This window comes from Bicyclus anynana, chromosome 16 (genome assembly GCF_947172395.1).
Source record: "Bicyclus anynana chromosome 16, ilBicAnyn1.1, whole genome shotgun sequence".
Taxonomy (NCBI): domain Eukaryota; kingdom Metazoa; phylum Arthropoda; class Insecta; order Lepidoptera; family Nymphalidae; genus Bicyclus; species Bicyclus anynana.
In genome coordinates this window covers 3,265,596-3,289,778 of record NC_069098.1, presented here as the reverse complement: position 1 = coordinate 3,289,778, position 24,183 = coordinate 3,265,596, and the positions used below count along the sequence as shown (strand labels likewise).

Sequence of the window (24,183 nt, the reverse complement as noted above, 5' to 3'; positions counted from 1 at the left end):
AGCCAACCGTGCAATAACACTTAATAGCTCATAATAGACTTACAGAACGTTATTGAGCACCATTTCGAACGCCGCTCGGTTCGCTTAAGCGTAATTTTTTGTTTCGCTCTTTCGCTTAGTTCATGCTATTCGCGAGCGCAGAGCCCGGCGCCCGCAAATTATTCCGATTGTTAATTTTGAATTCGCTCCGCCGATCCGCGTTCAAAACCACAACCAATTAACTGCATTGAACTTTTACAGGTACAATTTGTATTTTTTTTTTGTATTAAAAATCGCTCATGGAACGGACTGCTTAATTTTTTATAGATTTCTTTGTTGTTTGACTGAAAACGTCAGTTTTTACATTAATGGAATTATTATCTCACCATCGGACGCCCGCGATTTCGTCCGCTTGGTTTTCACAAATCCCGCGGGAATCATGAATTTTTCCGAGATAAAAAGTAGCCTATGTATTAATCCAGAGTAAAATCTATTTCCATTCCAAATTTCTGCCAAATCGCTTCAGTAGTAGCGGCTCTAAAGAGTAATAAACAACATACATACATAAACTCAGCATCAGAAAATTAAGAAATCATATTTAACTGGATAATTGATAGCAATTACAACTACGTGGAAAAACTAATCGTTCAACACATTCTAAAAACTCGAACTCGAACCTATGAGGGTACCCTCTTGGGCATTTATTTAATACACCACCCATACTCACGCAAGCGCGCTCATACTTACTTAAACACACACATATTACGAAATTGTTTAATTACGTCACAATTATTGTTAATATTGTTTATTAAGATTTAGGTGCGGGGATAGGGCCTGGTGTCTTGCAACACAGGTTTTGTACCCAGTGCGAGCACCAGTCCCCACATTATCACACATTCAAATTATAACCTAACACAGTTACGTATATTGTTGTACATCACATAATGTGGAGAAAAAAAAATCATTTCATTTCATATACACACACACGACCACAGAAAAATATATTTATTTGTGTTTGATCTTGTTTTACAAATTCACCTTTCTTCTTTTTTGCCTACTACACTTTATTTTAATTTTAATATGTAACACTAATGGGCATCCACTGGCTTCCAAGATACAGTCACAGCTACTTTGGGAGCCAGGGATTTACTCTATTATTGTATTAGAGATTTGTAACTGTGTGTTTAATACATAAATTTTAATTTTAATCTAAACAAACATCGATACAAACTTTCGCGTTTCTAATATTAGTAAGATGAAGGCCGTATGTTAAAACGCCTGCTACTCAGACTGTCTCAAAAGCATTAGGTACTCTACAATACAACCGTCTCTTAACTCAGTTCTCATGTCTTAGGAGGCTTTGGGTCATTACGTGGACTTATCATTAACTGGGCAAAAGAGGTAGATAACTATGAAAGCAAATTTAAAGACGTATTCAGGTCAAAACTTGTTTTACCAAGTATACAAAGTAAAGTAGAAACAGGGACGAATTAATTTTCACTTCAACACGAAGAATGGCTTCCTTAGTACTTGGAAACTGAATTTCTGGCCAGGTAGCTTCTCTGTCCGAATGAAAATAGATATAAAGTTGTAAATTTTATAACAAAAAGATACAAAGTTTCTTCGCAACTTGTTCTTGTAACCTAGGTGCCTTACCTAAAATGTTTAAGACAATAAGGACCGCTTTGAAATCGTAATACTTTCCTGGAACATACATAATATTATGTGTAGGATAAACAACGAAGTCGTGATAGCCCAGTGGATATGACCTCTGCCTCCGATTCCGGAGGGTGTGGGTTCGAATACGGTCCGGGGCATGCACCTCCAATTTTCAGATGTGTGCATTTTAAGAAATTAAACATCACGTGTTTCAAATGGTGAAGGAAAACATCGTGAGGAAACCTGCATACGAGAGAATTATCTTAATTCTCTGCGTGTGTGAAATCTGCCAATCCACATTGGGCCAACCCTATTGTCTAACCCTAACCCTATAGGACTATTGTCCTAACCCCTCTCATTCTGAGAGGAGACTCGAGCTCAGCAGTGAGCCGAAAATGGGTTGATAACGACGACGAAACAACGAAAACTATCATCGGATCAGTAGTTTTGAAAAATAAGAATCATACGAACATAAACATATAAACAAATACGAGTACATTAAATACCAAATACAGAACTTCCCTTTTGAAGGAATCACATCACACTAATATTATAAAGGCGAAAGTTTGTGTGTGTGTTTATATGTTTGTTCCTCCTTTACGCTGCGGCTACTGAAGCGATTTGGCTGAAATTTGGAATGGAAATAGATTTCACTCTGAATTAACACATAGGCTACTTTCATCCCGGATAAATCCATGGTTCCCGTGGGATTTGTGAAAAACTGAATTCCACGTGGATGAAGTCGCGGGCGTTCGCTAGTATCAGAATAATTGTGGAGTTCGGTTCACTTTGTTGAAAAGTTCAAACTCTAATAAAAAGTTCAAATCATGTGGAAGATTTTACGAAGAAAATACGAACAAAGAACATAGAAATTCTTTTTGTACAATATTTTAACCATCGTTTTAACTTGTTTGGTAAACTACGTCGTTACCTTTTTTTTAGCCCATGACTATAATCTCACCTGATGGTAAGTGATGATGCAATCTAAGATGGAAGCGGGCTAACTTGTTAGGAGGATGAAAATCTACACCCCTTTCGATTTCTACACGACATCGTACCGGACCACTATCGAAGTCTTTCACCAGCCAATCTCAATCGGCCGGAGATGGAACCCAGGACCTCCGTCTTGAAAATCCACCGCGCAAAGCACTGCGCCACGGAGGCTGTCTATATTAACTTCTCGAAAATATTTAAATAATAACTTTCCTAGTCTTCTCTTAGATGTGTCGCTTGTTACAAAGTATCTAAATTTATTTGTTTTCCAAATGAATGTGCATCTACATAATAATAGTAGGTATACATCTATCTTTATTTTATTTCTGAATACAGTGAGATGTTACTACCATCAGAGGAAATTATTTTAACGTACTAACAGTGATTTTTAATATTTTTATAGCTTTTTAAAGTAAATATAAATGCTTTGTTCAAATTCTGATTAAACTGAAAAAAAAAATATGATAGACTTAAATTGCTATCCAATTCACAAATGGAATAATATATTGTATGAATATAAACGACACCCCTTTCAAATAAATATCTATGAAATATTTTTAGCGCAATTGCTTAACTTAGATACACGCTAATCCGCTATAATTCAGGGTTTGTCAAAGTTTCGGCTCCACCAACCCCTGTTAAAATTTCCAAGTGACAGCGAACTATGGGACTCCCCCTCTAAAGAAAAAAAAATGTGACTGTTGAAGAAAATAAGGTTTTTATTTGAATAAAATGTAGCACATAAAGTACCAAAAGAAATGTCTTTGTAATATTAATGTGATGGGTATGCTTGTTTCTTGTCGCAAATGGATTCAATTTACGGAGTAATTTTGGACAATTTTAACCTTAATTCTGACTTGGTATCAGTTACGTAAATCTAGTCACGTACCCCCTGCCGTCGAATGGCGAATCCCTAGGTGTTCGCGTACTCCACTTTGAGAAACCTTGCGCTAGATGAATAGACGTAATTAGATAATGATGAAAAGTAAGTAATAAACAATAGTAATACGTATTAAAGAAGTGTTATCGCCGTTTAGTGTTGGAAATAGTAGTCTGTGACGGATATGACGTCGCTCGATCTTGTGTTGGCTTCAGTGTGCTCGAGGCGTTCGAACCGTCCACATCTATTGTTGTGTAATTCTTTATGGGTTACTTGGAATAGGCGGGGAGAGTGACTTGAGTGGAAAAGGGGAGTGTTTGATATCAGTCAAAGGATCCTTTAACCCTACACACATCGTTCACAAGTACGTGACTCCACTCAAGGTCATTCTCTGCCATTCTAGGCACTTATATTGGTTACAGTTTGATTTGTTAATTAAGTTATCCTGACAAGTGTTGTGAATCATAACCTTTGTTCGACATTACTTTTCTTATATTTGTAATCACTTTTGAGTCCTATAATAGAAGTGATGTTGAGTGCACAAGATGAAGATATTTAAACTGAATCATTTACAAATTTACAAAACCGTACCTAAAATAATTTCAACTCTAGATGTCATAACACGTCAATGCCCTAATGTTTCAGGCGGGTTTCCAAGTCACGGATGAAATGTATGCGCATCAGTAAACGTTGGTAATAAGCGAATGAAACAAAAGGAAAACCCCTCAACATGTTACGTCAAATATATTACGCTACACACAGTTGAATTGGCAGCCGCGTAAATTATTTTCTTTAGAAATATTCTTACCAAATAATAATAAATTATGATCATCAGAAAAGCGTTGGGTTCCTTTACTGGTTTTAGGAACTTTCTTAAATAATCGACCACTGTAGAATAAGTATAAAAACATCTGTTTTTATGAAACTCCTTTTGCTAATTTAAATTTAATTTATCCTTAATTAAATTAAAATGATGTGCAATTTAAATTAACTAATCGGAAGTAACAATTGTTATACTTTTATCTTTTTGAATATTTCAGTACAGGTAGGTAGAGTTATTTTCATGAAAGAAGTCCTGCGGCTAAAACCTGAACTAAAATTGACAGCGCCTTACACAAATTACAATAAGACCGCCGTTACCAAATGACAATGAGCGCCATTAAGGTATTAGCGCCGCGTCTGGGGGACTTCTTTCATGAAAATTCTTTTATGTTAGACTAGCGGAAGCGCGGGCTTCGTCCGCGTGGAATTCAGTTTGTCACAAATTCCGCGTAACCATGGATTTTTCCGGAGTAAAGCAGCCTATAGTAACTGAAAGTAAAATCTATGTCCATTCGAAATCTCAGCCAAATCGCTTCAGTAGTAGCGGCGTTAAAGAGTAACAAACATCCAAACAAATATCCAAACATATATCCAAACAAACATCCATACAAACTTTCGCGTTTATAATAAAGAAACTAAGATTTCTTAGTCTCTATTTTTTACTCAATTCTACTTAGAAAAACGAAACGAGACCTACTCGTATCTTACGAGTAAATCTAACTAATTTTACATTATAATCAACCCAAATCTGATCAGCCGTTTCTGAAATTTAACGAAAATTAATTTTTAAGAGTATATTTTAAGAGCTTTTTATTGGCCTAAACTTATTCAACTGAATATTAAAAGATCATGCCGTGATCATGTAATTTTCCACTTGATTCGTCTGCCTTTTTTTGTGGCTTATCGAAGGAAAGAATAACGGAAAATTTGGAAACGTATTTGGAATTTCCATTCAGGTCCAAATCTTAAATTTTAAATATCTTATATTTATTTTTATATGTTAAGCTTGACTGCAATCACACCTGATGTTAAGTGTTGCTAAAATCTACAGGAATGTAGGAAAACGGGGGATGATTGAATGTATAACCATTAATTGTAAAGTAAAACCACTAATAACTTTTTACTCTGATTGGTTGGAGTTGAGGAATAGTAATGTTCTTGAGCCAGTAGAATACCAACTATAAACGTCGAGCAAGGCCTAATATTAAACCGAAATGTAGGTTCATTTCAATGCACTGTCTGAAATGTAACTGTTTAATCAAGTCAAGAACTTGCCCTAATTTCATAATTAACGACGCTCGGCTCACTGTTGAGTACAAGTCTCACATCAGATTTTTTTTCTTTAAAAAGAATATTTGCCATATCTTTTATAATATTACCAATATTCCCAATTCCCTCCAACTAGTCGGAAAGACTGTGCTAGGAGTGGGTACGAAAGGCCAACGGGGTGAAGTTTGAACCGTTGAGCTATTGAGGCTTTTAAATTAGAGGCTGTTTGACTGTTAGCCTTATGCTAGTCAAACACGATAGCCCAATGCAGATAGGCAAATGTATAGGATGAAATTTTCACACACGTAGAGAATTAATAATATTAAGAAAAGTCAGGTATGTAAGTTTCCTAACGACGTTTTTCCTTCACCATATGAGTCACGTGCAATTTCTTATAATTGCACATAGCTGAAAGGGAAGTGGTGCATGCTATGGACCAGATTCAAACGCCGTCCGAATCGAATGCAAAGATCATATTCACTGTACTATCACGTCTCTCCGTCTGTCTTAATTTACCTTTCAATATTTGACCCATTTACTACTTTTTTATACTTTTTTTTTCATTTAATACTACAGGCGAAGTTAAATAGAATCTTGTAAAATCCAAAAAATACGCAAACAAAATAATGTATCTACACAAATGTAACAAAACAACTAAATCAAACTGGGTATAATAAAAATAAATTCAGCCACTCTAGGGGCCTTATCAAATAAGTTAAATTCAAAGAGTTTCCACGCAGCATCCCCGGGGGAGGAGGGTTCACGCCTCAATTCCTTTGTTTACCACTAAAGTTGGTACGTTTATTGTTTTTTGGGTCCATAGATGTGGGATTATTTTGTCGGCGCGCCATATTTTCAACCTATATTGTATAAAATATTTGTCTAATTCTCTAGAATGTTGAAACTTTTGGCGAAATTATTAAAAGGAAAGTCTTTTTAAATTTATATTTTAAAGTACACATGACCTTAATTGATCTTTTGTTTATTATGTGACTAGACTCCGAAACTACTGAACTGATTCTAATAATTATTTCACCAAAGAAAAGCTCCGTTATTAGCGAGTAACAAAAATTTTACACCCATATGTCCATGAGCAGGGACTACGCGTGTGATGTACATTGCAAAAGGATCCAGGCGCACTTAGTGTGAGATGAAATCCACAATAACAATCTTTTTATTTGTTTAATCGGCCGGTATTATTTATTTAACAAAATTTATATGAAACGCTTTCAAATAAAAATGAACTTTTACAGATATGATTTTATATTTTTATATTTTTTTTTCTGAACTTTTTGTTATGGAAGAGAAGAGCGAAGCCTTCTGACACAGGAGTTTTATAACTTTTCAAAGAAGACTCAGCCTTTAATAATAATAATTAATTGTTACTAATGTATGTAATAAAATAAACTATTTTAATTTTTATTCTTAAGAAAATTTAAAAGTAAATATGCAAAGATATAAACGAATTATTAATTTATTATTGCATTTTACTGTGTGCATAAAATAAAGCTGCTACGAGTATAATGCTAATAAAAGTTATTATTATAATTATATTACTCAATAATTATTATCTCTCACATGTGCTTGCTCATATTTTATATACATGATCAAATATGGTATTACTACTCACAGTGTTATAATTTTTATTTCGTAAAAAAATCTTGGCTAAAAAATAGCATACGAAACTCCCCTACGAAAATGAGCTCAATTTGTGTCTTAGGGTAATGGATGGCCTTAACGTTGAAAGCTTCGGAGAAGACAAGGAATTGACGAATCCCCTGATTGGTTGTTAAGTAGTACATTAATTAGGGACTCTGAGCAGCGACCCTTCGGAGTAATTAATCGATTTCTTAATAACGGATTTTATTTTGTCATCAACTTCGCTAAATGGAAGTCTTAGGGAAGTGCAAAAAAGGGTTCGAGAGACACTTATCGATTCGGAATTTCCTAGAGAGACACTTACCGATTCGGAATTTGCCAATTTCGTAAACCTTAATTTACCAATCAACATGCGCAAATTTGTAATATTGTCGACATTTTAACTTGGCAATTTTCTAATTATTATTTAAGTTATGTAATTATTTATTAGTTCCTAATTTACTTTCTTACGTACACCACGATTTGGACGGTACCTGTTACGCATGCTCATTTCAAGCACGAAAGCATGCTACTATTGAGCAGTTGCTACTTATTAGCATGTGTAGATTGCAACATTGCTAATAATGAGCATGCTTATTTCGAGCTTGCTCAAGAATCAACAGTCGTGCGATTTATGAGTATGCTATTTGTTGCGCGGGTGAAAGGGGGCGTGCTTTTAGCGCGCAGGTTTGCTTATTGAATATGCTAGTCGATCAGCATTGCTATTCTGTATTCTCTTCACCTTCATCTCTCCCTGTCTAACACGATACTATAGACAGAGAGCGATAGATACAAATTAGCATGTTTATTCAGGAGCATACTTAAAAATAGCATGCTTACTGCTAGCAAATGTAAGCTGATAATAAGCATGCTCGTATGGGGCATACTTAATAGCACGTTTTTAGCACGCTATTTCAGAGCACGTGTACCTCAATGAAGTCAAACATTCTGAGGCGTTTAATCAAAGTAAATTCGAGAAAAGGGGTTCAAAATTATGTTCGACTGATATCACTGGGCCTGTAAGACCATAGTCAACAGCTAAAGGGTAAAACAAATCATTTATGTGAAGCAGCAAGTGTTGCTTTGTAATTAAAGTATTGGGTTCGATAGTTGGGGTCAAATTAGGATTTTATATTTTCAAAATTGTAAACAATTTTCACGTCTTCAATAAAAACGATTTTTTAGAAAAAAAGTTTTCTATAGTTTGGTCACCAAGATTAGGGATTAGGTAATAGATACTTCTTAATGAATATTTATTGTTTGGTTGTTATTATTCTTTATATTTGTTTTTTGATACCGGCAGTAATAAAGGCTTATTTTATTTTATTTATTTTATTTTAATGAATATTTGCCATATATTTTTAAATTTGACCAATATTCCCGTTCCCATAGTATTAGTCGTATAAGACTGTGTTAGGAGTCGGTACGACAGTAATACAGAGAGTGGGAATCGAACCACCACCTCTCGGTAATGAATCCGACCCCTTTACCACAGAGCTATTGAAACCTAAATCAATTAAATCAATCAATTTAATTAAGGAGATATTATAATCGATATTCATATATAGTAATTTCGTAATTATTAGGACGTTTGTTTGCTGATTGATCTATCAAATTAGCCAATCAATTGTAAATTGAATCTCAATAATGATCAGTTTAATTATTAAATTAGAATCAAACGTTAAACGCCAGTTTATACTATACCAAATTATATATAATTATATATACTCTATGCCAAATTATACCCTTTGAGTTTGGTGTTAATTTTGTAATCAATAATCTAGCTTTAATTATATTAAGATAAAGGTGACTTTGCGCCAAAGTTGTGCTGCTATATAAGCTAAGTGAGCTGTGATAGCCCAGTGGATATGACCTCTGCTTCCGATTCCGGAGGGTGTGGGTTCGAATCCGGTCCGGGGCATGCACCTCCAACTTTTCAGTTGTGTGCATTTAAAAAAAATAAATATCACGTGTCTCAATCGGTGAAGGAAAACATCGTGAGGAAACCTGCATACGAGAGAATTATCTCAATTCTCTGCGTGTGTGAAGTCTGCCAATCCGCATTGGGCCAGCGTGGTGGACTATTGGCCTAACCCCTCTCATTCTGAGAGGAGACTCGAGCTCAGCAGTGAGCCGAATATGGGTTGATGACGTATAAGCTAAGTTGCTAAGTTATCGGCGAGTGGAGTTAGACCTAAGGTAAGTAACTAAATTGTGTTTGTTTCCTCAAATGCAAAGCGATTTACTTAGGCGGGTAACGAGCTGTGATGAAGCTTTTATGGTCTGACAAATAGTTTAGTAAGCCTACTAAGAAATTAGAAGTCGTGAGATCGATTTGTCAGTTCTGGTCAAATTCAAGAAAAGGTAGATATTTTAACAAAAGGTGGGTATTTACTTTCCTAACTTTAAATTAAACTATGGATTGACAAAATATTATGTTTATTAATAAAAAGAAATTCTTGCTTGCTTGCTTGATACTAAGACCCGAGTTCACCGATTTTCACTTAAACGTCATTTAAAGAAACGGCCCGTCAAATATTAAACGTAGTTTGAAGAAGGAGCGTTTTTTTCCTATTTACCAGATGCTTTTTACTCTGGTTTTTAGATCGAGCGATTGAGAACAGCGAATGAACGATCTATGAACAATTTATTTTTTATCTATTACTTCCGACGAATTCCCCAAATTCCGGGGACTTTTTGGGGAATTGAGATAATATGTTCATTCTTCAATTTAGGGAGTTTTCGCTTCGATTTGTAGGGATTTAGAAAAATACGTATTGGCAACACAGATTTATTATTTACTATGTCAAATTGACAATAGTTTGTCATTTTGTTATTTTTTTTTATTTAAAATCGAAACTGGCGGTGCCATAAAACCTCAAATACTCTTTTATAATAATTGTACTTTGCATTTTGGTCGTTGAGAGATTAAATTTCACGAAACTTGCTAGCGTTACAAAATCAAAGCTCGCAAATATACCTATCTGTCAAAGAGGTCTTTGTAATGTATGCTAGGTTAACATTTGTAGGTAGTCACATAAATTATGTCATCTTTCTCTGTGTGATTAAATGGCGTATGGTAAACCGTGTTGTAACTATTATTTCTCTCTCAAGATATTTCAGTGGCGACGAAGTGGTTAAAATGTCGATCGGTAAAATTTCCGAGTTTAATATGCATTCGGACAATTGGAAATTGTACGTAGAAAGGTTGGAACAGTACTTTAAAGTGAACAAAATTGATAGTGACTTGTATGTTCCGACATTAATAACGGTCATGGGTGCCGAGTGCTATGAACTGTTGGTGAATTTGTGTACACCTGCGAAACCCACGTCAAAAACTTTCAGTGAACTAACGGTTATATTGGAAAAACATTTACAACCGAAACCAAGTATACTGGCGGAAAGGTTTAAATTTCGACATCGCAAGCAAACGGAAGGTGAAAGTATAGCAGAATATGTTGCTATATTGAAATGTTTGTCCAAGACTTGCGAATTTGGCAATTGGTTAGAAGAGAGTTTGCGGGATCAGTTTGTGTGTGGCATCACGAGCGAAACGATACGTCAACGGTTGTTCGCAGAAGAGAAGTTGGATTTTGGGAAGGCGTACGGTTTAGCTATGAGCTTAGAAGCGGCAGAGAAGAACGCGGCTATCGTGGAGGCGCCTCCGAGTTCAAGTTCAAGTATCAAGCGGCGCGAGCAAGTTTGCAGAATGTCAGGCCATCGCGGGCGCAGGACGTCGACGGGCCCCGGGTGGCGGGGCGGAGGCACGGCGCGTAGATGATGACGGTTGCGGCAGGCGGCGTCAGTCGGGATTCCCTCAGGGGGTGCGCGCGGACGTCCGCTCGGCAGTTAACCCATTGACAGGTTCAGTGTCAGCGCAAGGCAATCGCTGTAGTGTGTGTGGGCTATTCCATAAAGGCGGCGGCCGGGACACCTGTAAATATCGTCAATACTTCTGCCGAATTTGTGGCTCCCAAGGTCATCTTCGTCGTGTCTGTCCTTATCTGGCAAACCAGCACCGGGTAGAAGTAACAGAAGGCCCTTCTACCACTGCAGGCAGTGATAACAGTGAGGATAGTGACGAGGTAATTAGTACTTGCATAAATAATCTGTCAATCCAGCAGTGTAAGCCTATAGAAGTGACGTTAAATATTCAGGGTCAGGATTTGACGATGGAGTGTGATACAGGCAGTGCCGTGTCATGTATCAGTTATAATTTGTATAAAAGAAAATTTAGTGATTTAAAGCTATTTAATAGTAAGTTGCAATTGAGATATTACACTGGAGAGTGTATATCGCCCGTGGGCCTTTTGAAACCACTAGTAAGATATGGACAGACTAAAAAATATTTAGATTTGTATGTAATAAATAATGGCAAAACTAGTCTATTAGGTAGACAGTGGCTAATTGAATTAAATGTAAGAATACCCAGTTTCGTGAGCTCTGTTAATAGCATCGTAGAGGAAGTTTTTAACATGGAAAAATTCAGTTCCAGATACTGTAATGTGTTCGCGGACGGCCTGGGACGGTTCACCGGCGGCCGGGTGAGCATCCGCCTGCGAGCGGACGCGAAGGCCGTGTTCATGCGCGCGCGCCCACTCGCTTATGCGCTGCGTGAGCCAGTGGAGCGTGCGTTAGAACAGCTGGTAAGGGACGGCATCCTCACTCCGGTCGACCGCTCCGACTGGGCGACTCCAATCGTACCGGTAATTAAGAAAGACGGAACTATCCGGATTTGCGCTGATTATAAACTCACGTTAAATAAACTAATTGAAGTCGATCGATACCCATTGCCGAAAGTCGACGATTTATTAACGCGTGTAAATGGGGGGCAACGATTTAGTAAGATTGACTTATCGCAAGCATATGCACAATTTGAACTAGATGAGTCAAAGCAGTATAGCGTGATAGCGACGCACAAAGGTTTATATATGTATAACAGACTTATATACGGTCTTGCTTCGAGTCCAGGCATTTTTCAAAAGAAATTGGAAGCATTATTTGCAGATTTGCCTCAGGTAGGTGTTTTTCTTGACGATATTATTATTACGGGAAGAAACGACAAGGAACATACGTCGAACCTGCATAAAGTTTTCGATAGATTACAGGAGTACGGCTTACGTGTAAAAAAAGAAAAATGTGTTTTCTTTGCCGAATCTATTAATTATTTAGGGTACTGTATTAGTAAGAACGGGGTTCATACCTGTCCGGATAAGGTAAAAGCAATTGTTGATACACCAGCACCTAGCGACGTATCACAGTTGAGAGCTTTTATCGGTATGGTGATGTAATACGCAAAATTCATTAAAAATGTTAGTACTATTCTAGCACCTTTATACAATTTGTTGCGCGCCAAAAATAAATTTGTTTGGTGTGAACGATGCGAGGCTGCTTTTAGAGAAATTAAGCGATTGTTAGTTTCAAGCGAGGTGTTGGTGCACTACTCGCCGGATCTGCCTCTTGTGCTCACCGCTGACGCCAGCTCCACTGGGCTAGGGGCGGTAATATCGCATCTCACACCGGAAGGAGAACGGCCCATAGCTTTTGCATCAAGAACTTTAACCTCGGCTGAACGTGCATATGCACAAATCGATAGGGAAGCATTAGCTATTATATATGGTGTAAAAAAATTTCATCAATTTTTGTACGGCCGGGAGCTTATTTTGAGAACAGACCATAAAGCACTTACTTTTATATTTGGCCATAAAACAGGTATACCGGTGATGGCAGCGTCACGTATACAAAGATGGGCAATCCTGTTAGCAGGGTATAATTATAAAATTGAATTTGTTACATCGGCTGAAAACTGTGCCGATGGATTATCGCGCTTACCTCTTATTAAAAAAGAATGCCGTAGGACAGAAGGGTTGACCTATTTGAACTTTGTTGAAAATTTCTTACCTGTGACAAATGACAATATAAGAATTAACACTAGTCGAGATAAACTTCTAAGTAGGGTATTTTTGTATATGCAATCGGGTTGGCCTACGAAATGCCCAGATGACGAAGTAAGACCGTATTACGTCCGGCGCCATGAACTATACATTGACCGCGGTTGCATAATGTGGGGTTACATAGTAGTCATTCCGCAGTCCCTCCGATCTGAAATTTTAAAACAGTTGCACATCAGTCATATGGGTATTGTTAAAACAAAGTCGTTAGCGCGTAGTTATGTCTGGTGGCCACGTATAGATAATGATATTGAAGTTGTATGTCAGAAATGTGAAACGTGCGCAGCGGTGGCGCCGGCGCCGCCGCGAGCTTCACCCAGCCCCTGGCCATCCTCTCTAGAACCCTGGAGCAGGATTCACGTCGACTTCCTCGGACCTTTTAAAGGGAAGACCTTCTTTGTTGTAATCGATGCCAGTACTAAATGGTTAGAGATTTTTTAGATGAGTCGAACGACCGCTCATGCAGTTATAAAAATCCTTAGAGAGACCTTCGCAAGATATGGTTTACCGACCCAGGTGACCTCTGACCGTGGACCGCCCTTCACAAGTAATGAATTCATGAAATTTCTGAAAGATAATGGCATTAATCAGTCATATTCACCTGCTTATCATCCGTCATCAAATGGCGCTGCAGAAAACGCTGTGAAACTATGTAAATGGGCTATTAAGAAAGCTTACAGAGATGGCCTCGATGTAGACGCTGCCTTACAAACCTTCCTTTTAGCCTACAGAAACAGCGTGCACAGTAGTACAGGTGACACGCCCGCTATGTTACTGCAGAAGCGCCCCTTAAGATCTAGGTTAGATTTGTTAAGACCAAATAGAGGGCGGGAAACTAGGGTACTAGAGGCTCAGCGTAAGCAGGTAGAATATGCTGGCGGTGTAACGAGACAGCTCGCCGAGGGGGAAGCGGTTTGGACTCGGGAGTATGGAGGAAATGAAAAATGGGTCAAGGGTAAAATATGTAGGCAAGAGGGAACTCGTAGGTATGTTGTAGACAACGGGGATGGCAAAATGATGCAACGTCATGTAGATCAGATCAGACGCAGATCGCGGTTATCCGATGTCGCATGTCCCATGTCGGATAAGGAGTTGAGTTCTACCGAGAGTGAGGTAGCTGTCGAGGAGTCGGTAGTGGTGCCAGAAGAGGGTGCATCGGAAATAGTCGTGGGGAAGGAGTTGAAGATGCATAAGGATTTGCCTTCGAGCGCTAGTACGCAGTTATCACCTCCAGCTCTTCCGTCACCACAACCGACAGCAGTAGTAGAGAACCGTCCCAAAAGAGTGCGTAACCCAGTGGTACGTTTCAGAATAGAATAAGATTAGTTGATAAGTAATTAGGGATTATAGTACATTAAATTCATAAGTTCTTTTAGTTTGTAAATCAAATGGTTTAGTAGATTTGGCAGGGAGGTGTAATGTATGCTAGGTTAACATTTGTAGGTAGTCACATAAATTATGTCATCTTTCTCTGTGTGATTAAATGGCGTATGGTAAACCGTGTTGTAACTATTATTTCTCTCTCAATATATTTCAGTCTTAACCGAAAAATAACCGGGGTATGCAAGTTCGGTTAAGATAACCGCCTGATTTACGTCCTTAACCGGAATATGGGCTGTGGTGAACCCAAAATTTGAACTTAATAGCGTTTAACTTGTTTAAACGGTTGATTATGTTTAAGCGAATGTTGGTGAACTCGAACCTAAAGCTGTTACATAAAATAATATTTCTATTTTTTGTAAGGGCGTGTGATATAAGTGATTGACTTATGCTTACCTACAGGCTCACTAACTTTGACTTATGTTAGTTAGTTAAGTTAGTTACTTATGTTAGACACACATGAAATTGATATTCTATGTAACAATTTTCATCTGGTGCCTACTGACTACCCTGCGTGGATATCATACAGTTGGTAGATGACATTTCTCAGTTAATTTAATGTTTATTTTATTAAATTAATAAAGACCAAATTAGTTAATAATAGCTGGTAAACTTATGCACGATTTCGAATCATTTTACCATGGAACCATTAGTGATGAAGCGAGATAATTGTGTAAAAATAATTATGACAGTAATAATTATGACTAATTCACTAACTTTGACTTATGTTAGTTGACACACATGAAATTGATATTCTATGTAACAATTTTCATCTGGTGACTACTGACTACCCTGCGTGGATATTATACAGTTGGTAGATGACATTTCTCAGTTAATTTTATGTTTATTTTATTAAATTAATAAAGACCAAATTAGTTAATAATAGCTGGTAAACTTATGCACGATTTCGAATCATTTTACCATGGAACCATTAGTGATGAAGCGAAATAATTGTGTAAAAATAATTATGACATAAAGTGGTAATACCATTGTCGTGTAGGTATAAATTAATATTTGAGTATCTTAATTAAAGACATATTAACATCAAAAGCTCCAAGTTTTAATCATACTAAAGCCTGTGTAACAGTTCGTGTTGGTATGATTTAATCTCCTTATATTGTAGTCAGAACATTCCCTACTGGAAGTAATTACACAAAGACTCTATTCAGAATCTAGCTTTGGGGTGGTTACGTATTTGAAATGTTGTTTATACTATTAATAGTAGGTACACTGAAAAAGAATCCTGGGCCTGTAGCCATATGGCTCTTTCTACAATCGCAATCGCTATAGAAATTTAAAAAAAATGTATGGAAATGACATTTGTTATCGACAGGTCACTTGATCAAGATAATGGTCGGGTCTGTAATTTCCATATATTTTTAGTTTTCGATGCGTTAGCGTTTATAGAATAGACTTGCCACATGGCTACAGCCTCACGATAGCTTTCTCTTCGAGAATATATTTCCCTTAATAAACGTTTAAAAACATATAAATTACCTTAGTATCCATAGATACTCTCTACATCTTCGCAAGCGTGTCGCTGGCGACCCTCGCAGCATGTGGCTTGTGTCGCGACACAACTCCGCTTGTCTTGTGACACTTACGCAACTTTTACCTAATTACCACAAATATCGCTCCTTCGTTAGTTGTATTCTGTAAACACAGCCTCGCTCGTAGGTCGCATCGTTGTTACAGCGTTAAAAACAGCTTAGTATTGGAAGAGCTTTTTGTAATATGCTACTGCCATGTTTATTTCTCCCTCTTTGCAGTGCCTATTGCTGTGTTTTGGTCCGAAGGACCGATGACGGTTGCCGGTGATTGAGATTTATAAGCGATTATTATCATTCGTAATACGTGGCTGATCCTTTACGCAATAAAGCCAGCCCTACTGTCACTAGTCGAGGGAACTAACCACGGTGATATAATTCGGAGAAACTCTTTAGTGTATTTTCTTCTAATGGTCAAAAATTTATATTAGAAAGAAGCTAACAATTTTAAAATGTTATAAGTTCGAAGAATAAAATAATACTGATTTTATCATAAAAGTTAATGCTAGATATTCCATGTCACACCTCATCACTATCCAATAGTATCTAACAAAATATTCTCTCTTTCGCTTTATTATTATAGGTATAAGTACAGATATACGAGTATAATATAGATTCGACGGTGAATTCGGCGAAGAACTCAGTATTTTCGTCTTATAGAATAACACCGTTAACATTATCACTCGCGCCAGCTGGCCTTATGAATTTGTTTCCTCAAGTTTAAGGATAATTTTATATTACTCGACAAATGGGAATCGAGTGTTAGGAGATTGCCAGCAGATGCTCTCCTCTCTACTTTGTGTTCAAATCGAATAAGAAAGGAGTAATGGTTAATAAGGGGAATTCGTTAAAACGATAGACTATAAGCATATCTACATTTTATCTAATATGTCCTATTAATCCAAAAGAGCTAGAATGGCGACCTCGCATTAGAAAAAGCAATGTTGGTCGACCACCAAGGTGGACTGACGACGTCAAGCGAGTTGCTGGGATTCGCTGGATGGTGATGATAATGATAATCTAATTAATATAAAATTATCTACAATATGACTACTAACAGCTTGTCATTTATGATTTACCAGCGGAAGATCCATGGTTTCACCGTTTCTGTTCTCGTGGAAATACTGAGAGAAATATAGCCTCGTTACTAGATATCAACCTATGTTCTATGTAACTTGTCATTGGTGAAATAGTTTTTAAAATGGGTGGTTTAGGTGTCAAAGCGTAAGTACTCATTCGCACGAAAGTTTTTTTCAACGGACGTTAAAAAGCATTCAAATACAACAAATGTTCACACGATAGCATTTTTAAAACTCGACGTTTTTTTATCGAGCAGTTTTCAATTTTGGTTGTTGCAAATAGACCTTCATTAAATTTCATACTATACGCTACGCCGGCCAACGTTGAGTTTTAACTTATCGTTTTTTTTAATGCTCCTGTGAGGCCTTTTTTATATAGATTAAGACAAACGATTTTTAACATATAATTTATATTTGCATTTATAATAATTTTTGTATCGATCATTACAATTGTAATGACCTCAGCAACCAAATCCGCAGTACAGTAAATTTTCGAGGTTAATTATTAACATTTCATTGACGAGAGTTTCGCCAATATTTCACTACATTCGTACGTAGCGCACGTCCGATATGAATCACATTAGGCATAAGTAATGTAACCCTATAAATGCTAATTGCACAGTAAACTAGCGAGCCACGCCATCCACAACCAAATTACCCCAAACTGGAGGCTGTAAATCATCGGTACGTTTCAGATTAATTCGCTGTACTACCTGGTCCTAACGAACCTTGCATATTGACCTTGGACAAAGATTCCAGCCTGACTCGGAAAGGGTTATTGATTGCGTTGTTAGATATATTTAAAAAAAATAATGGATTAAGGTGATAACGATCTATTAGGCTATCTTTTCTACTCTGCACGTATAATAAAGAGTAAAAAAATAGGAAATTGAGAAGGAACGTAAAAAAACTTTTTTTTTCAATTTTTGTCTTAGTATCCTAATGTCTGAATGCACTGAACAATTTTCATGTGGTTTTTACAAGTAAGTAAAGGTAATCTCCAATAATATTTACAGATATATACAGATTATAATATCCAATAATATAATATGCAATTCTTGAAATTTTCGATTGTCTTATGTTTTTACACTCTCTCTTTTATACTACAATCTAAATCTTTATTATTTCTACTCAATCTTTTCTACTACTGTATTATTGTTTGGTTTCACTCTTAATTTTGTCTCTCTTTGTTTAAATTACTAAGTCATTGAAGACAAAAGCATAAAGGTGATCCCACGTTGAAAATTAAACAATAAATTTGTCATTTTCGGTTTTATAAAAAATATTTCTTTCAGCTAGTAAAAATAAAAATTAGCAGGAATTTAGAAGTGAATTGAATTGTGTCTTTACTTTTTCAAGGATAATTTTTAATGACTTTTTCCAGATTTGGGAATTGACAAAAACAGTACTTTCAATGTTATTCCTGATATTGCAGTTTAATACTTAATGCTATTTTAAATTTCACAACACCCAGCAACTTTGGCGTTAAGTTTCGTACTACAGAGCAAAGTACATGGGCCTTAATCCAACACCCAATGAGGCTTTTGTACGAGTGAACGATTATAGAAGTGGCGAATTTCTCTATTCGGTTTAGATTTCAATGTGGAGCGAGAACTATACGGCGGCGGTCGATAGGACCGCGATTGGACGTTAGGAGTGTTAAATCTAATTTATCGGGCGTTAGTGTGAGAATTAATAGATTTTGTGGCAGCTATAAAGTGTTTTAACAATTTTGAAATTGCACAGTCCATATTGGCGTTTAGATTTTGATACTGGCAAGGAATAGTTGATGGAGTATGTGGTTATAAAATTAACTAAATTTTGGCCGCTACTTCAACTTGATCAAACTCGAATCATAATACTGTTATTATTCCGAGCTAAGTTAAAATTATTCAAACGTTTAGTTAAAATTAAACTGTAAAGTGAAACTAAGCGCCTCGTTGGCTCAGTGGTTATAATCTAAGTGGCTTCGGATCACGAACGCCTGGGTTTGACTCCTGGGTATGGCTGTGTAATACTGAGCTTTTATTCTCTTAAAAACCTTCAGTAAAATTATAAAGCCGGTATTTGGAGGTTCGTGGGGTTACACCGTGCCTCAGAAAAAATTAAGCTGTTGGTTTCATCTTATACTTGTGATGTTAATCGTTAAAAAATCACCATTATTCTAAAGCCCGCCAATCGACTTTTGAGTAGAGTGGTTTCTTCCATATCCCTTCTCTTAAAGTAAGGAGGCCAGATCCTGTAGTGGGCTTAAAATTGTCTAAAGATGATGGTAATAGGTAATTATAATTATACAGCCTTTCTTGATAAGTACTGTTTACCAACAAACAAATTAAAAATGAGGGTATAAATTACTAGTCATTTCACACCTAATAATAATTATAATTAACTTGTGCATAAATTAATGTAAATAAATTTGATTAATAAGCTTAAAATAATTCATCATCATCATCATATCAGCCGATGGACGTCCACTGCAGGACATAGGCCTTTTGTAGGGATAACATCACGATACTGAGCCGCCTGCATCCAGCGAATCCCTGCGACTCGCTTGATGTCGTCAGTCCACCTGGTGGGGGGTCGGCCAACACTGCGCTTACTAGTGCGGGGTCGCCATTCCAGCACTTTGGGACCCCAACGTCCATCGGCTCTTCGAACTATGTGCCCCGCCCATTGCCACTTCAGCTTCGCAACTCGTTGAGCTATGTCGGTGACTTTGGTTCTTCTGCGGATCTCCTCATTTCTGATTCGATCACGCAGAGATACTCCTAACATAGCTCGTTCCATCGCCCGCTGTGTGACTCTGAGCCTTCTTATGAGGCCCATAGTTAACGACCAAGTCTCGGAACCATAGGTCATCACTGGCAACACGCACTGTTCGTAAAATAATTAGATCAATATATTTTATAAACAAGCCATACATCATTCTATACTAATATTATAAAGCTGAAGAGTATGTTTGTTTGTTTGTTTGATTGAACGCGATAATCTCAGGAACTACTGGTCCGATTTGAAAAATTCTTTCAGTGTTAGATAGCCCATTTATCGAGGAAGGCTATAGGCTATTTTAGACCCGTATACTTACGGGAACGGGAACCACGCGGATGAAACCGCGCGGCGTCAGCTAATAAGTTATGAAATGATATGCGTTTTCTACCTTCATTTCTAATTTCTTTGTTCGTAAACAGTACTTATCAAGAAAATCTGTAGTATAGTTTTACTTTGCGTTTTTCCAAGGGAAAAGGAATCCATAAAATTCAATAAATAAATTAGTATTGTACTTTATTTAAGTTTTATTATTATGTGTAACTTTCTTTCTAAACCTCGGATCAAACACAAGACAGGCAATATTAGCCTTCTTGGAAGCAACGACAACCTTAAAATAATAATCACCGTAGAAGAACGCTTCTCCAGTATACTTAATAACCAGGTCTGACATCGGAAGATCGGCATATACCTTGGACTGCAACATAAACCAGATATATCAAAAATTAATTTTTGAGAAAGATGTATACAAACATACCTAACAGATAAATAAAGCCACAATAGCAAGAACTTGAGTTTGTTTTCCACTCGTTGGGCTATATTTTGTCGTTCGTACCTTTTGTAACCGACTTCAAAAAAAGGAGGAGGTTCTAGGTATGTTTTTTTATGTTTGTCACCTCATAACTTAATCATTTCTTAACCAATTTTGAAAATTTTTTTTTGTTCGAAAGAGTTATACTTCCAAATTGGTCCCATTTAATTTTCATGAAAATCGGTAAAGTAATTTTGTGTTAATATGAAAATAACGAAATCGGCCGTACCCTGGTGACACACTAATAACACAAAAATAAAATCTTTTTAACAAAAAAATTCAACCGACTTCAAAATCACAAAAATAAACTAAAAAGCGAAAAATAACATCGTAAGCGCTACTTTGTGATCACTTTGAAGGCGGTGCCAACACAGTGATGCATTAACTAAAGCCTAAAAGGTTGTAAATACACCGCGTATAAAACAGCCACGCGGAGGCCGTCAAAAGTCGATTTACAAAATCCTAAATTGACCCGAGCGGGGAACCCGGGACCTCTGTTGAATACAACAACACGATGCTATTATAGACAGACACACATTCCAGCACCTTTTACTTTTGCATTTATATATATGTGCAATAAAAAATAAAAATAGCAGTCAAACTTATTCACTACTCTTTTTGCGTGGGGGTTAAAGATAAAATGTTCTTGCCTTTTTTATCAAGCAGTTTTTTGAGCCAAAGTATGTCTCTAGCATAGCGGCCATCATGTAGTGTGAACATGGCTTATTGATGTTCACGTTCCACAGTATGTTCTTTTTGCCATCCTTCACTGTGTACACTCGGATTTTTATCTGCAATAGATACAATAACGTTCCAATTATGGCCGATTGAGGTTGTCCTAATTGGTGCAGGTGTGGCTGATAGGAGGCTTTGACAGTGGCTACCGGCAAAGACGTACCGCCAAGTGATTTAGCGTACCGGTACGATAAGTGTAGAAGCCGCAAATGGTGTGGATTTTCATCCTCTTCTTAACAAGTAAGCCCGCTTCAATCTTAGATTGCATCATCACTTACCATCAGGTGAAATTGTAGTCAAGGGCTAACATAGAGTCATCAACCCATATTCGGCTCACTGCTGAGCTCGAGTCTCTTCTCAGAATGAGAGGGGTTAGGCCAATAGTCCACCTCGCTGGCCCAATGCGGATTGGCAGACTTCACATACGCAGAGAATGAAGATAATTCTCTGGTATGCAGGTTTCCTCACGATGTTTTCCTTCACCGATTGAGATATTTAATTTCTTAAAATGCACAGAACTGAAAAGTTGGAGGTGCATGCCCCTGACCGGATTCGAACCCACACCCTCCAGAATCGGAGGCAGAGGTCATATCCACCGGGCTATCACTGCTCAAACAAACTAACATGTAAAGAAAAAAAAACAACCCTGTTCTCCTTCACAAAATTTCTTTACTATTAGCATACTATTAATTTATATAAGATTTAAATTATTATATAAGATTAAAAAACTGTCATCATCTCTATTATGTGCCCTGCTCGTTGCCACTTCAGTTTCGCGACTGGTTGAGATATGTCGCTGACTTTAATTCTTCTACGGACCTCCTCGTTTCTGATTCGATCATGCAGGGACTCCGAGCATAGCTCGTTTTTATTCAAATGAAACTATTAAATAACAACAAATACAGCTTTCTGATATATTAAAGACTTACTTCATCAACATACACATTGTCTATGTATGTTATGTTGATAATGTATCTGAAAGAGCCGTTGGGTTCTTTCACAAGTTCTGTAGTGTAATACGTCGCGTTCAAAGACTTAGGGCCCCGACATGGATCGCAATTATCCCATGTCACGGTGTATGGACCCTGGAAATATAAAAACGGTATTATAATTAAAATGGAGATTTTCCCATCGTTTCGTTCAATCAAAAATTTGCACTACTAAATTATGTACTTCTTGAAAAAAAAATCATATTTAAAAAATAATTTAATTCAACTTGAAGATTGTTCGTTATTCTTTTAAAAAAATGGCTTTATTTCTAGTTAAATAAATAATTATATATAACAATGATGAAAAAACGGATACGACGAGGATGGAACCCATGTTTTTTTTTGGGCTTAAAACTTTAAATACCGACTACTTTAAAATAATAATCACCGTAAAAAAGATTCTCCAGAATACTTGAGAAGCAGCTTAAGGTTCAGCATACACCTGAGACTGCAACATAAACCAAATTTAAGTAAAAATTAAAAAAAAACGAACAACCTTCAAATCGATTTTTTTTAAGAAGAAAGAAATACCTTGAACCTTTTAAAAAAGAAAGAAGACACATGACACATTTAAAGCCTTATGGGCTAACCAACGAGATAATTGAACACACACAGAAATAATGTGTGAAAGTTTTTAGATACTCGCGTAGTTCCCGTTTCCGTGGGAATACAGGTATAAAATATAGCCTATAACACTCGCAACTTTCGTGGCTTTCTAGTGGTAAAAGAATTTTCAATAGAGATTCAGTAGATCCAGAGATTATCCCTACTATACCACAAACTTTAACTCTTTAAAATATTAGTGTAGCTAATAACAGTTCTTAATGCGCGATTAATTTATAAGTTTCACTTACATAGTTATCTGCAGTTTTTATACCAAAATCGGGACCTCCATTAGCATTGAAAATTAAAACAAACATATAGAAACAAAATGTCCATGAAGACATTTTTAAAACACACAATATTTGTACATCGGCTAATACTGTCCGGTACAAAAATGCGAGATTAATTTGTCTTTCCGCTCCCTAATGGATATTTAATATTTTTATTTTCACCTCAATCAACATCCGGGAATTTGCCTTCGTATGAAAATTAAATACATTTTAATGTGCGAAATAATAAAAATCTCATTTTATCGTAATAACAAACGAACGTAAAAATTATAGTCCATTTTTAACCTATTTTACAAAACGAGGTTTTGTATACTATCCGTACATAACATAACTGCGTTTAAAAAAACTATGAACCTAGTGATTTCATTTGGTTAAGTTTTTTTTTGTACGGCAAAGTACGAGGTCTCTGCCTAAATATATTTATATATCTAGCCCCAATAGCTTAGTAGTGAATGGGACAGACTCATCACCGAGAGGTCGTTGTTCGATCCCATACCGTTGACCATTGTTGTACCTACTCCTATCACACTTTTCCGACTACTTGGCATTATGGCATATATACTGACACTTGTAGCATGACTTCATTATCTGTAGCCCAAGTAATTCACCTAGGGAACAATAAGGCATGCGTGATGTATAGTAGGTACATGTAAATTTTATGAATAGAATCTTAGTTGTAATTAATCAATGCGCTGATAACCGTGATAAGTGTCCCTTTGTCGGTAATTACTGTATTTCGTACTTCACTACACATCAATAGATTGATAACAATTACTATGCATAACATCAATC

At 36.7% G+C, this 24,183-nt stretch overlaps 1 protein-coding gene and 1 long non-coding RNA gene across 2 annotated transcripts; one reads left to right on the top strand and one right to left on the bottom strand.

The window, feature by feature from the left end:
- The first annotated feature begins 10,301 nt into the window (after positions 1-10,301).
- Positions 10,302-11,723, top strand: LOC128198847 (uncharacterized). Its single transcript, XM_052886175.1, has one exon. The coding sequence runs from the start codon at positions 10,317-10,319 to the stop codon at positions 11,019-11,021; it is 705 nt and encodes a 234-aa protein (XP_052742135.1). The 5' UTR covers positions 10,302-10,316; the 3' UTR covers positions 11,022-11,723.
- Positions 11,724-21,430: 9,707 nt separating this feature from the next.
- On the bottom strand, positions 21,431-22,973 carry LOC128198860 (uncharacterized). The gene is made up of 3 exons (XR_008251578.1): positions 22,887-22,973; positions 22,439-22,594; positions 21,431-21,565 (listed from the first exon to the last, which is right to left on the bottom strand). It is a non-coding gene; the product is annotated as an uncharacterized LOC128198860 (long non-coding RNA).
- Positions 22,974-24,183: the final 1,210 nt, after the last annotated feature.